This window comes from Ctenopharyngodon idella, chromosome 3, assembly GCF_019924925.1.
Source record: "Ctenopharyngodon idella isolate HZGC_01 chromosome 3, HZGC01, whole genome shotgun sequence".
NCBI classification, from domain to species: domain Eukaryota; kingdom Metazoa; phylum Chordata; class Actinopteri; order Cypriniformes; family Xenocyprididae; genus Ctenopharyngodon; species Ctenopharyngodon idella.
This window is the reverse complement of record NC_067222.1, coordinates 35807848-35820240: the sequence shown is the minus strand read 5'-3', so window position 1 is coordinate 35820240 and position 12393 is coordinate 35807848. Positions and strand designations below refer to the sequence as shown.

At 36.1% G+C, this 12393-nt stretch overlaps 1 protein-coding gene across 3 annotated transcripts in view; it reads left to right on the top strand.

Moving 5' to 3' along the window:
• Window positions 1-1131: 1131 nt before the first annotated feature.
• Window positions 1132-12393, top strand: part of foxk1 (forkhead box K1) — a 23849-nt gene continuing 12587 nt past the window's right edge. For all 3 annotated transcript variants that reach the window (XM_051886575.1, XM_051886574.1, XM_051886573.1), the window contains exons 1-2: window positions 1132-2243; window positions 5147-5344. In XM_051886575.1, coding sequence (XP_051742535.1) covers window positions 1837-2243; window positions 5147-5344 — 605 coding nt within the window. In that variant the 5' untranslated portion in view covers window positions 1132-1836. The remainder of the gene's footprint in view (window positions 2244-5146; window positions 5345-12393) is intronic.

The window sequence follows — 12393 nt, the reverse complement described above, 5'->3', positions numbered from 1 at the left end:
AAATGAAAATAATAATTTGCTACATTTTAGACTCAAATTAATAAGCATTCTACATTGTATTTTACTTAAATCATTTAAAAATCTTTAACTCTTCAACATTTTATTGACATGCAACAGAGTTGAATTTGTAGTTTTTTCTGTTTTATTTGTGTTAGAGAACAATTGTCGATGCACAAGTTAAGACAGACACCTTGTGTTGGCATGTGAAACAGCGCAGTTTTTAACTGTTCTCCCTCTACAATCTTCTTCTCTGGTAATGTCATACATGCTAAGCACACTGCTGCCATCTGTAGACCACAGTTTGTAGTAAACTGATGGTATTAAAATAATTTTAAATTGCTTGAAAAAACATAAAAAATACAAAACAAGCTTCAGTGAGTCAAGGCTTAGTACAATTCCCAGAAGTCCAAATAGCAGCAAAATAATGAATAAAGAAACATAAACAAAGAAAGGAAAGAATAATACATAATATTACACAAGATTAATTATCAAAAACATACCTTTAAAAGATTACACAGTTTAAAGGTTTTTTTCTGTTATGCATAAAAGTTTTAAGAGGATCATTAAATCTTTCTGGAAAAGTGAGTGTGGGAGGATTTTTTTTTTTTTTTTTTTTAAATCTGCATTTATGCATGAATTAGTTGACCAAAAGCCAATTACTTTGACATATTTCAAACTTAACCAAACATAAAAATCAACCCAGAATTTTTTTTTTTTATAAATGTTCTAATGACTCATCTGCTTCACAAAAGGTGCAAACTCATTTTCAATTAAAAATGTGCCTGAAGAACTCATTACAAGGATAAATATCATTAATAATTTTAAACTGAACCTCTTTTACCTTTGGTAGAAGCGGAAAAGAGAGAAATCTTGTTCTAATGTGAACCAATTTCTCTTTAGGAAAATAAAAAACAAGGCATCTCTTTCTGACTTTAGAAGGGAAAGTCTTTGTATTTCCAAATGTTCTTAAAACCTTATTTTTACAGCTCTCCTCCAAAAAATTAAGACCAGAAATGACTTAGCCTTGGTAGCCTTGTGAATAACACAATGCACCTATAACCAACTGAACCAAACAAGCAGGAATGGCTTTTAACAAAGACGCATATAATTTCCGAGTACAAGTGCTCATTGCTATTCCTTCCCCATCCATAGTGTGCACAATGGCCCAGACACCTTTAAGAACACTAGTCTGAAGTCTGAAAGAACACTATTTATGTAGTTTAAACTTAATTTGAACGCGTCCTTCTGAAAGTCCATCATCCGGGGTTTTTCTCTGCCTTGTTCTTTCTCTGTTTATAAACAGAAAGAGCGCAGAATGGTCGATGCGCCGTGACGTCACTTCTCCAACCACGTCACATTATTTTGACCCTTTTAAAACGTTTTTCATATCGGCCGAGAAGCACTACAGATCAAAAACCACGCGTATTTGGGTACAATCCGAGCAACCGCGCTTGCATTCGACATCAAATCCTGTTATTTTTTTATTGCCACATGTAACGCACGTGTCGTCCGGTTCCAGGAACTGCAACAATATTAACCTTTAATTTGCCAGAGAGCTTAGTGTCTGAGGCCTCTGAAAGTTGTCGAGAAAAAAGAAACACCACAGATAACATTTACGAAAAATATCAAGAATATCGCATTATTTCTCGCTAACTGTTTCAAAACGAGAGAAAGATTAATGCCTGATTAAAGCGCACCGCGTTCCGGTCCAGTGATCCATGACGTGTTTTCCACGCGCCATCTCCATGTTTTGACTACCACCACCAACAGCAACACAGTGAACCCTACCAACACATAGCCGTTGCGCTTGCAATCCCCGCTGTGTTTTTCAACAAAATGGCTGATTTAGGGGATGATACCGGAGCGAGAGCCCTGCTGGCCCTCAAATCTGCTCCTTGTAGCCCGGTGGCTGTTTCTATCGCGCCCGTGTACACTTTCTCCTCCTCGACGTCGCCCGGGATCATATCATCCATGCCCCTCTCCCCTCCGCCGCAGGCCCTCGCTCGCTTGGAAGGCAGGGACTTCGAGTTCGTCATGCGCCAGAGGACGGTGACCGTGGGGCGGAATTCGTCGCACGGCTCCGTGGATGTCAACATGGGCCACTCGAGCTTCATATCCAGGAGACATCTGCAGATCACCTTCGAGGAGCCGCATTTCTACCTACGCTGCCTCGGCAAGAACGGTGTGTTTGTCGATGGCGTTTTCCAGAGGAGAGGCGCACCTCCACTTGTTCTACCGAGAGAGTAAGTTACTGAAATGAGATTTGTTACCTTAAATTAGCCAGATGGCAAGCACGCATTCACCTAGAGAGCTAATGCACTACACATACAAGAGATTAAATTAGCGTACTTAATGCAGCGCCTGCATAATCCGACTAAACTACATGTAAGTGCAGCCACGAGAGCTGTCAGAAACTGACTTCAGGATCATTGCAGTTTATAATGTACAGATTGGAAGAAAATTCCAGCTACGGTCTTGTTTTGGCCCTGCATAATCTGTGTGCATTAATCTGCTATTGTTAGTGAAGTAAATCAACCAGTTAAAGGCATAGTTCACTCAAAAATGACACTCATCATTTACTTACCCTCGTGTTGTTTCAAACTTGTATGACTGTATTTCCTCAGTGGAAGGAATTAATTTACAGTTTTTTTTTGTTTTGTTTTGTTTTGTTTTTTAACCGAACAATGATAGTAAACGGTAACCATATCCTTTTGTGTTCCATTGAAGAAATGAAGAAATGCAAGTTTGGAATAACATGAGGGTGTGTAAACATTAACTTTTTTTTTTTTTTTTTGGGTACAAGTATCAATTTAGGCCCCTGATCTGGACCTGTCAATGTATCTGGATTCAAACAGTGTACATATTTATAGTATAAATTTACTGACCCCTAAGTGTTTGTTTTGAGGTTGGTGCTCAAGACGGGATAAAATACAAACATGAAAAGTTAAACGTTTCGCATTACGACCACAGGAACCGTGTGCATGACAGAGACTGAATTCACCACATGATTTTTGTGGGCAGATGTGAGATACAAGGCTGCATTTATGACACATATCAGTAGTAACCACTTTATGATCTTCAGCAGACAAAGAACAGAGGGAAAAACCTAGTGATACTATAAAGTAGTTTCTTCAAGAACAACATTTGAGTAGTGATATGGGATGGATTATACACAATTGTCATCTTTGTTTTGATTTTTTTGAAGTGTAAACAATTACAGTTCTTAAAACAAAGTGTCATCAGTCTTTGAATTTAAATCTGAATTATTTAAATTTGAATCTGCATTTTTTGGTAAGTTTTCAAATGATATGAGCTTTCAAATTATCTGAACTTGTATTTGAACTTATTTGGAATTCGACTTTAAACATAAGCACTGTGGAAAAAAAAAAGAAGTGTTTTAATGAATTTTTTTTAAAGCGCTGTTACTTTTCCTATGTTTTAGTTGTTGTTCTGCTTACACTGAGTTATAAGTTTGTTTAACTCAGTAACAATCGCCTTTAGAGAACCGTGTAAGTGGTTGGTGATCCAGCTTCATTGGATGTATCTGACAAAGTGTACTACAAGTAAACCGGTTTCAGTATCCGTAATCTGTAGAGTTGATCAGTATGAAAGCAGTTCTCAAGCCATTGACAGTTTTAGCCTTAAATATAAACACTAATGATTGAGAAGTGGATAAACTAGTTAACTAGATGAGACTGAAGGTCCATACATGATTGTGCTAATGTTCAGCTTTTTGTGTCTCTCAGATTTTATTAAAATCACTGTTTGGCTTCCTTGTTCTTATCAGAATTGCTTTTACTATGTTTTGGTGTGTGCCATCTGTCTTATCAATGCAGAATAGATCTGTGGAGCTTGTTGTCATGGAGGTCAGAGCGGCTATTCCTGCAGACTGCTGTGAAAACACGGACAGGCTGAACCCTGTAATGGGTGCATGCCAAGCCAGCCATTCAAAACAACTGCAGTGTGTATGCTGTAGCATTAAAAGTGGCTTCCTGGTGCAGCACTTGTGTAAATACGTCCAGTGGAGGCGGAGCACCAATTCATCATTCTCTCTGGCTGCACTGCCGACAATTCAAAAACACAGAAAAGGGTTGGAAGGGAGGGTTCATTTTATTTATTTTTTTCCCCAAAGTTCACATTTTGGTGGTCCCAAACAGAAACATAGCCTAACAATTATGTAATTAGATTTTGTGCACAGATTATTTGCCTTTTTTGTTTGTTTGTTTGTTTGTATTGTGTTCACTACCCACAATGACAAAGTAAAATGTCTGATTAGCAATCTGAAATGCCATACAAACCTTTCTACAGGGTCAAGGGCATATTTTCAATATTGCAGCAAACCATCTCTTTTCTTTCTAAAATGTGTGGCTGTTGTTATTGTTAAATCAGTTGTGTGGGTAAGGAAACATCTCAGAATACTGTAGTTTTTACTATTATTCAAAGTCTTAAAACATTGTCAGTATTCTGTGATCAGAAATTAAGTATATGCTACCGTTCAAAAGTTTGGGGTTAAGTTTTTTTTTTTTGTTGTTTGTTTTTTGAAAGAAAGAAATTAATATTATATATATATATATATATATAAGTATGCATTAAATTGATCAAACTGACAGTAAAGACATTTATAATGTTACAAAAGATTTCGGTTTCAAATAAATGCTGTTTTTTTTTTTTGTTTTGTTTTTTTTTTTAAATATGTGGTTTTCACCAAAATATTAAGCAGCACAATTGTTTTTAACATAGATAATGATAAGAAACGAGAAGAATAAGAAATTTCTTAAGCACTAAATCATCATATCAGAATGATTTCTGAAGGATCATGTGACACTGAAAACTGGAGTAATGATGCTGAAAATTCAGTTTTGACATCACAGTAATAAATAAAATGTTAAAATATATTAAAATAGAAAAGTTATTTTAAATGTAATTTTACTGTAATTTTGATCAATTCAATGCAGTGTTAATTTCTTAAAAAAAAAAAATAAATCTTACCGACCCCAAATTTGTGAACAATAGTCAAAAGCTGCTGCTTGTTTATTGATTTAGAAGGTTTGCTGGACGAAAAGCACCACCTACATATTTGCACTGATCTTTAGGTTCATGTAAAATAATTTTTTATGCCTTAATGTGTTTTTGTCCTTCTCTACAGGTGCACATTTCGATTTCCCAGCACGGTGATAAAGATTCAGTTTACAGCGCTCTACCACAAGGAGACACAGAAGGAGGAGGCTCCTGTATCACCTGTGAGACCCCTTTACCCGCAAATATCTCCGCTGAAAATCAGCATTCCTGAAAATGACTTCAGAAGTATGATGAGTCCCCTGCCTTCGCCGACAGGAACTATTAGGTATGACTTGAGTTTAGTTTAGGGTCCAATTCTCACTATTAACTAGTTGTTTATTAGCTTGCATATTACTAGGATATTGGCTGTTTATTAGTAATTATTAAGCACATATTAATGCCTTATTCTGCGTTACCATATTTTACATCCCTAAATCCTACCCAATATCTAAACGTAACAACTACCTTACTAACTATTAATAAGCAGTAAATTAGGAGTTTATTGAGGCAAAAGTTGTAGATAATAGTTAGTTACTAGTGAGAATTGGACCATAATCTAAAGTGTGACCAAAAAGGTTTCATTAGAGAACCAGTTCTTTTCCTGATCTTTTAGAAAGTAAATTTTGTTCTCATCTTGTCTTTGAAATGCAGATCTTCTGCAAAGAGATTAAAACAAAAGCAAAAGTTTACAGCACCTAATGTATTTGGTGTATTTAGAAAGCTATAAAATGCATTCATTAAGCTGCAAAAATATAATTAAATTTTAATAAGACTATCAATAACGGAACAACAAAACAATAGTTTTTGCATATTCTTATTATTATGTCAGTTGATTTAGGCAGAAGTCACATTTGAACATGTTTCCAGAGTGCATTCCTGCATTTACATTGAAGCATCGGAATTTGCAAGCAAAAGGAGATGCTTGATTTTGTCGTGCTTCTTTGTGTATCTAGTAGATACTCTAGTGGTAGGAAAAGCCTGCCCCTTGCGGCCTCTCCACTCTTCTGCACCACGTGTGGCTCTCAAAGCAAGCATGCTGTGTGCACATACCATATATGGCATGTGCTGAGCTTGGAGCGCCCTGATTGGTCAGTCAGAAAGTGTTGTGGTTTGGTGTTTTGAGCCACAGATAGTTTCCTTTTTCCGAGGCCTCCAAACACCCCCCTCATCCCACTCCTTGGCCTGCTCCTATACCCAACACAAACAGACACATGCTTTCTGTCCTTCCTGATTCCTCTTCCCTTACTGGGGGGAATATTTCCTTCTATTCAGCTCTACAAGCATTGGAACTGTTATCCACGGCTGAGCTGCAGTTTCTACTGTAATATTTTTCTCTTGTAAGTTTCAGTCTGTGTGGAGTGATGGATTAGGGACATTTTCAGATTGTCAGCCTGCTGCACAAACAGCAGATGTGTGTAAAGCTTTGAATTCCACACACATGGAGCTGCTTGAACAACTGCCATGTAGAGTACAACCAGCAATACCAGCCTCTCCTTTGCACATTTTTGACCTTTACTGTTTTCTTTATGCTTCAGAATCATTTGGTTAAGGCAATAAATAACACTTTACAATAAATATCAATTTGTTAACGACAATCATTGCATTAGGTTTTATGAACTAACAATAAACAACAATTTTGTGCTGCATGTATTACTCTAAGTTGTTAATAATAATAATAATAATAATAATAATCATTACATTTATATAGCGCTTTTCTCTGCACTCAAAGCTTTTTACATAGAAGGGGGGAATCTCCTCAACCACAACCAATGTGTAACATCCACCTGGATGATATTAATGTAATCAATAAACTGTTTTTTTGCTAATTCATGTTTAATTATTGTTGTTTTATACAACATAATATCCGTCAAAAATCGTTCTAATATGTAGGTTTGCTGCTTAAGAAATATGTCCTATTATTATAAATGTTTTCAGGATGTAAAAGTCTTTACTGTCACTTTTTAATCCATTGACTAATTTAATCGATCCTTTCAAAAAAATCTTACTGACCTAAAACTTTTGAATGGTTGTGTATATGATAGAAATTAACAATAACCTAGATCAGCAAATGCTGAAAAAGTATTTGTCATTTTTAGTTCATCTTACATAATGCATTTAATAAGGTTGACTAATTGAACATTATTGCAAAATGTTTCCAGTAAAACTAAAAGTTGGCTTGAATTTGGATTGAATAATTTTTTGATTCAGAAAAGATTTCTGTTAGTTTAGTGGGTTAATGATCAATTGGTTAAATAGTTGTCCTCTGTAAATCATTACTTCACATGACCCTTTGGAATCGTGGCTTTGATGTGGCTTACCAACTTCTGTTTATACTACAGTGTGTTTTGAACTTGAGTACCACTAAATATGGCGGCTTGTTATTACTTTTAATATAAATGCATTGCGTAATACATATTAGTTGACCCAAAACATTTTAGCGAGTTCATCACATCATACTTAGTGAACTGGTTAGTTCTGTAAGGGTTTTGGAGAGCAGGGAAAAAACAATACAAAATGAAAATAATAAATATGATAACCGAGATGAATATATATATATATATATATTTTTTTTTTTTTTTTGTTTAATAATATATTAATGTTGATAATGTTAAAACTATACAGTGATTGACTTTAAAGGTACACTGTAACTTTTGGTCCTCTAGTGTTAAACAATGACAAAAAAAAAAAAACGACATGCATTTTGCAGAAAATCATTGTTTTGGTTGCTTCGGCTCTGTGTGACTGTGTGGATGAATCTCACTCTTCACAATAGTTGATGCTTTACAATGAAGTCTGTTAGAGAGCTACATATGGGAATTTATCTGTTCAATAAAATACCTTAGTCACCTGTTGAGTAATAAAAACGCCATCTCCGCATTTCAGCCACTCCTGACCAAAGCCCACAAAGTGAAACATTTACAGTGGGTTTAGAAATACATTTTCAAACAGTTTTATTTCTGTTTTGTTTTTTTGCAGCATGGGATAGTGCATTGTCCTTAATGAAAATCTTTTTATTTCACAAGAAATCCTTCTTTTTATACCAAAGCTGAAAATGGCCAGTTATAAACTCCACATATCTGGCAGAAGTTATTTTGACACCATCAGAGACCCTAAAGGGACCTTCCATCTCAATTCCCAATATTCCAGCCCAAATCATCACCCACCAGCTCCCTGCTGACGTCACAGTCTTGATGGAACGTGGTGGCCATTCACCAACCATCCAGAAATCCATCTATTTAGACCATCCATTGTAGTACGGCATTAGTCAGTGAATAAATCTTTTTAAAAATGAGTCTTCATGTATTTCTAAACCCACTATAAATGTTTCTCTTTGTGAGGTTTGGTTTGGAGTGGCTGAAATGCAACTTTACACACAACTGCCAGCCTGCATGGAGAGGCTCTTGAGACTCCAGAGACACCAGCAGCTTCAAATACCTGTTTGCTGCTCAACACTGTCTTTTTTTTATAGCTGTCCTTTTAATACAATTAATTTTTTTTGACAGAAACTTTCATTAATAAGCCTTTATCTGACTGAGTTCTGCTGTGCTGTAAATTACTCAATCTTATGATAGTTCAATAATCTCCATTCAGTTTTCACATAATATTAGTTGTTTTCATGCTTTTTGCATAACATTGCACCACTTCAGTAAGATCTTTCTTCCTCCCCATATTTCATGAGAACTGTGACTTGCTTAATAATGTGGAACAACCTCTTTAAGTAGAGTTTCCATTTACCTAAGTAGACCTGGCAAACTACTCAACAAACCTGTCTGAGATTGATACCAGTTATCTAAAAAGATATGGAGAATAAAACAAACAAACACTTTCTTTGAAAAAGTCTGAATGTTTATTGTACTGAAATCCTACTGATATGTCACTTTTGGAACACAGTGTGTGTTCCCTTCTATCATATATATATATATGTATGTATATGTGTTACATAAGTTGTTGTTCTTTTAAGAAACTAATACTTTTATTCAGCAAGAATGCATTAAATATTAAATTAAATTGAAATACATTTCCAAGGATTCATAAGAATATCCTGCTAAAGCCTAAACAAGCCTAAACTGGGTGGCCTTGGACTCTCCAACATTTTATTTTATTAGGCCCTGATCAGACGGAGGCATGTTTTTCATTATTTACTTTCGGTTTGTGATGTCATACAGCTCCGGGTAACCCACGACAGCCACAAGAAGTTTCTCCTCCATCATTGCACTGTCAACTGTAAACTTTCGTCAGCACAACGGAAGGCCTGCCTCTCCATTCATTCGATTGGACAATGGGAAAAAAAAACGCGAATGACAGAGTTGCTTTTTTTTTTTTTTTTTTTTATCAACTTCAGGCGCTCAGAGCGCTCTTGCAAAAACGCGAGACGCACTGGGCGCATAAACAGCGCGCAAAACGCTCAATGCCAATAGAAAACAATTTTTAAAAAGGCATCTCTCACTGCAAAAAAATGTGTTCTATCTGATCGGGGCCTTATTGGGCAGCAAATATGCGCTCTATGCTCCATTGGTTTGACACAGATGGGTCTGAGATTGTTCCATCTTGGCTCTACATTGAAAACATCTCTTGCAAGCTCTCCTTTTTGTCTGCACTCCTCTATCTTCTGACCACACTATCTGCAGTGAAATATTCCAAAAATGTGTTAGTGACGAATAGCCTTAAGATTTGGATGCAGTTTTTTCGCCATTTTTGGGATTCAGACCATTCCCTTGTCTTCTCCCATATACGCTTATCCTTAATTTCCCCCCTTTACCATGGATGGAGCATTTGCTTCTTGGAAGGAGTGTGGTCTTGTCTCTTTTGTGGACTTGAATATTGATGATATTTTTGCATCTTTCTCACAATTAATTCACTCTTTTAATGTTCCTAAAAGTCTTTTTTTTTTTTTTTTTTTATAGATATTTACAGATTCAAGATTTTGCACTCAAAACAATTTCCAAATTTCCCAAACAAACCTCCAGCCTCTGAAGTTGATATGATTCTAAGTGTTTGTCCATGTCACCATTTCAAAGCTTTATAGTGCAGTCTTCTCTTTTCAGTCTATATCTACCAATTCACTTCGTATCACCAGAAATTCTCATTGGGATTCACTTCTCTTCTATTTGTGCTCATCATGGAGTGATACAATGTAAAGTTGTCCACAGAGCACAATGGTCTAAGAGTCGACTGGCTCGTATTAATCCTGCTATTGACCCTGAATGTGATAGATGCCGCTCCAGTCCTGCCACTCTAATACGCATGTTTTGGTCCTGCCCTGCCCTCTCTTCATTTGGTTGTCTGTTTTCAATTCTCTTTCAGTTATTTCTTTGCTCAATATTCAACCCTCTCCTATCATTGGCCTGTTTGATGTCCTGCCTTTGTAGCTTACAAACAAACTCTGCTAACTCTTAATTTGTCTGATTAACCCCTTTTCATTCCAGCTAGTAAATTTCATTTTAGCATTGATATGTAGAATTAATTTTTAAGTGCGCCTAATTCTTTGTCTCTCTACCTCAGTATTTCTCAGTTTTCCATTGTTATCTTCTGATGAGAATGTATTTATATATTTATTTTACTGCTTCTACTATTTCTTTGTCTTTTATCGTTGTTATTTTTTATTTAGAGATTTAGCTGTTCCATGCCATCCTTTCTCGCTCATTGTGACAACTAACCTACGCCACTGCCACACCATACACACACGTAAAAATACCCGGAGCAACTTTTCTCTATTTACAGATATGACGAGCGAGTAATGCAAGTACGCAATTTCCCACGCAAAACCATCCCGACAGGTCTAAAATATAAACACTTATAATAGGCTTACCATAGTGAATCAGGGTAAGACAAAAACACGTTTTGGAAAAAGGATTGAGAATATATTGAATTAAATTTTGTTTATTTTTAACAAAAAAAAGTCTCCCTTTTTAAGGACATTTGTTTCACCTTCATAATCAGTTTTGGTACAAAATTGCCATTTGATGCTAAATGTAAAACCTGGGTTCTTTGAATTGATTTTGATCCCATTAGGATCTTTTGGGATTGTTTCTACATTAGGATATAAATCCCAATAGGAATCCTGTACACGTTCCTTTAGGTTTTTACTTTAACTAGGACAAACATGTTGCATATTTTTTACAAACTGATACATTTTCAGTACAGACATTTCAGTGTGAAGGCTGTGCGGAAGAGGTGTTAGTTGTCTCTTTGCTTGTCCTTAAGGTGTTTTTGTAATACGGTCCAGCTGTTGTGAAAATGCTGCCTCAGGACTGGACTTCAACCCAAAGCACCCCGCCCGCTGTGCCCTCACACACACAATTGCCTTCCCCTCGCCGCTCAGAAAGGCCTGTTTGTCTCTGCCCACACAACACAATGGAGCCTGCAGCACAACAGCCTTATCTGAGCGCTCTGTTGTGCCCTGCTGTCAGAGCCAGCGGTAAAAAATAACACAGCGAGTGAAGGAATGGTGGGGTGTGTCTGTGTTATTGGAGACTTACTGAGCTGTTGACAATAAACCACAGCCTTAAAATAGCATTGCTCAGGATGTCTTTCTGTCAGTTTTAGCCTAAATAATACAGTTATTATTATTACGGTTCGGAAACTCTCTGGCTAATGGCTCAGTAATTATTTTGCTTGTTTATCTGAATGGTTTGTTTTTTTTAGGGCACAGGGCCACCTACTGGCATGTTGTTTTTCATGTCAGGTAACAAGGTTTATAAAATGGATTGTTGTGGGTTATCAGGCAATCATTTAAATGTGTCCTTCAGTTTGTAAAATAATTACATCTAGAAATTGTCAGTATTTTAGAACTATATCAGCCGATATCAGTGTTTTTCTTGTTGGTGCTGAATATTTATTGCTCGATATTGGATATTTACTTGTGGATGCTGTTAGCGCATCCTCGTCACATCCCTTCAGTGTCCTTTCCTGATACTTCTGCACATATTATCTAGTGATCGTAACCAGGTTTACCTTTTCAGCTCGTCATGACATAAGTTTATATAAGTATATATATATATTTTATTTTGGTTGTAAAACTGGCATTCAAAAGTTTTTGTTTTTTAAAAGACATTAAAGGGTTATTTCATCCAAAAATGAAAATTCTGTCATTAATTACTCACCCTCATGTCATTCCACACTCATAAGACGTTCGTTCATCTTCAGAACACAAAGTAAGATATTTTTAATGAAATCTGAGAGCTTTCTGTCCCTCCATAGAGATCCAATACAACAACTACTTTCAAGGATAAGAAAGGTAGTAAATACATCATTAAAGTAATCCATGTGACTCCAGTGGTTTAACCTCCATTTTTTTGAAGCAACGCGAGTGCTTTATTTGCACAAAAAAAACAA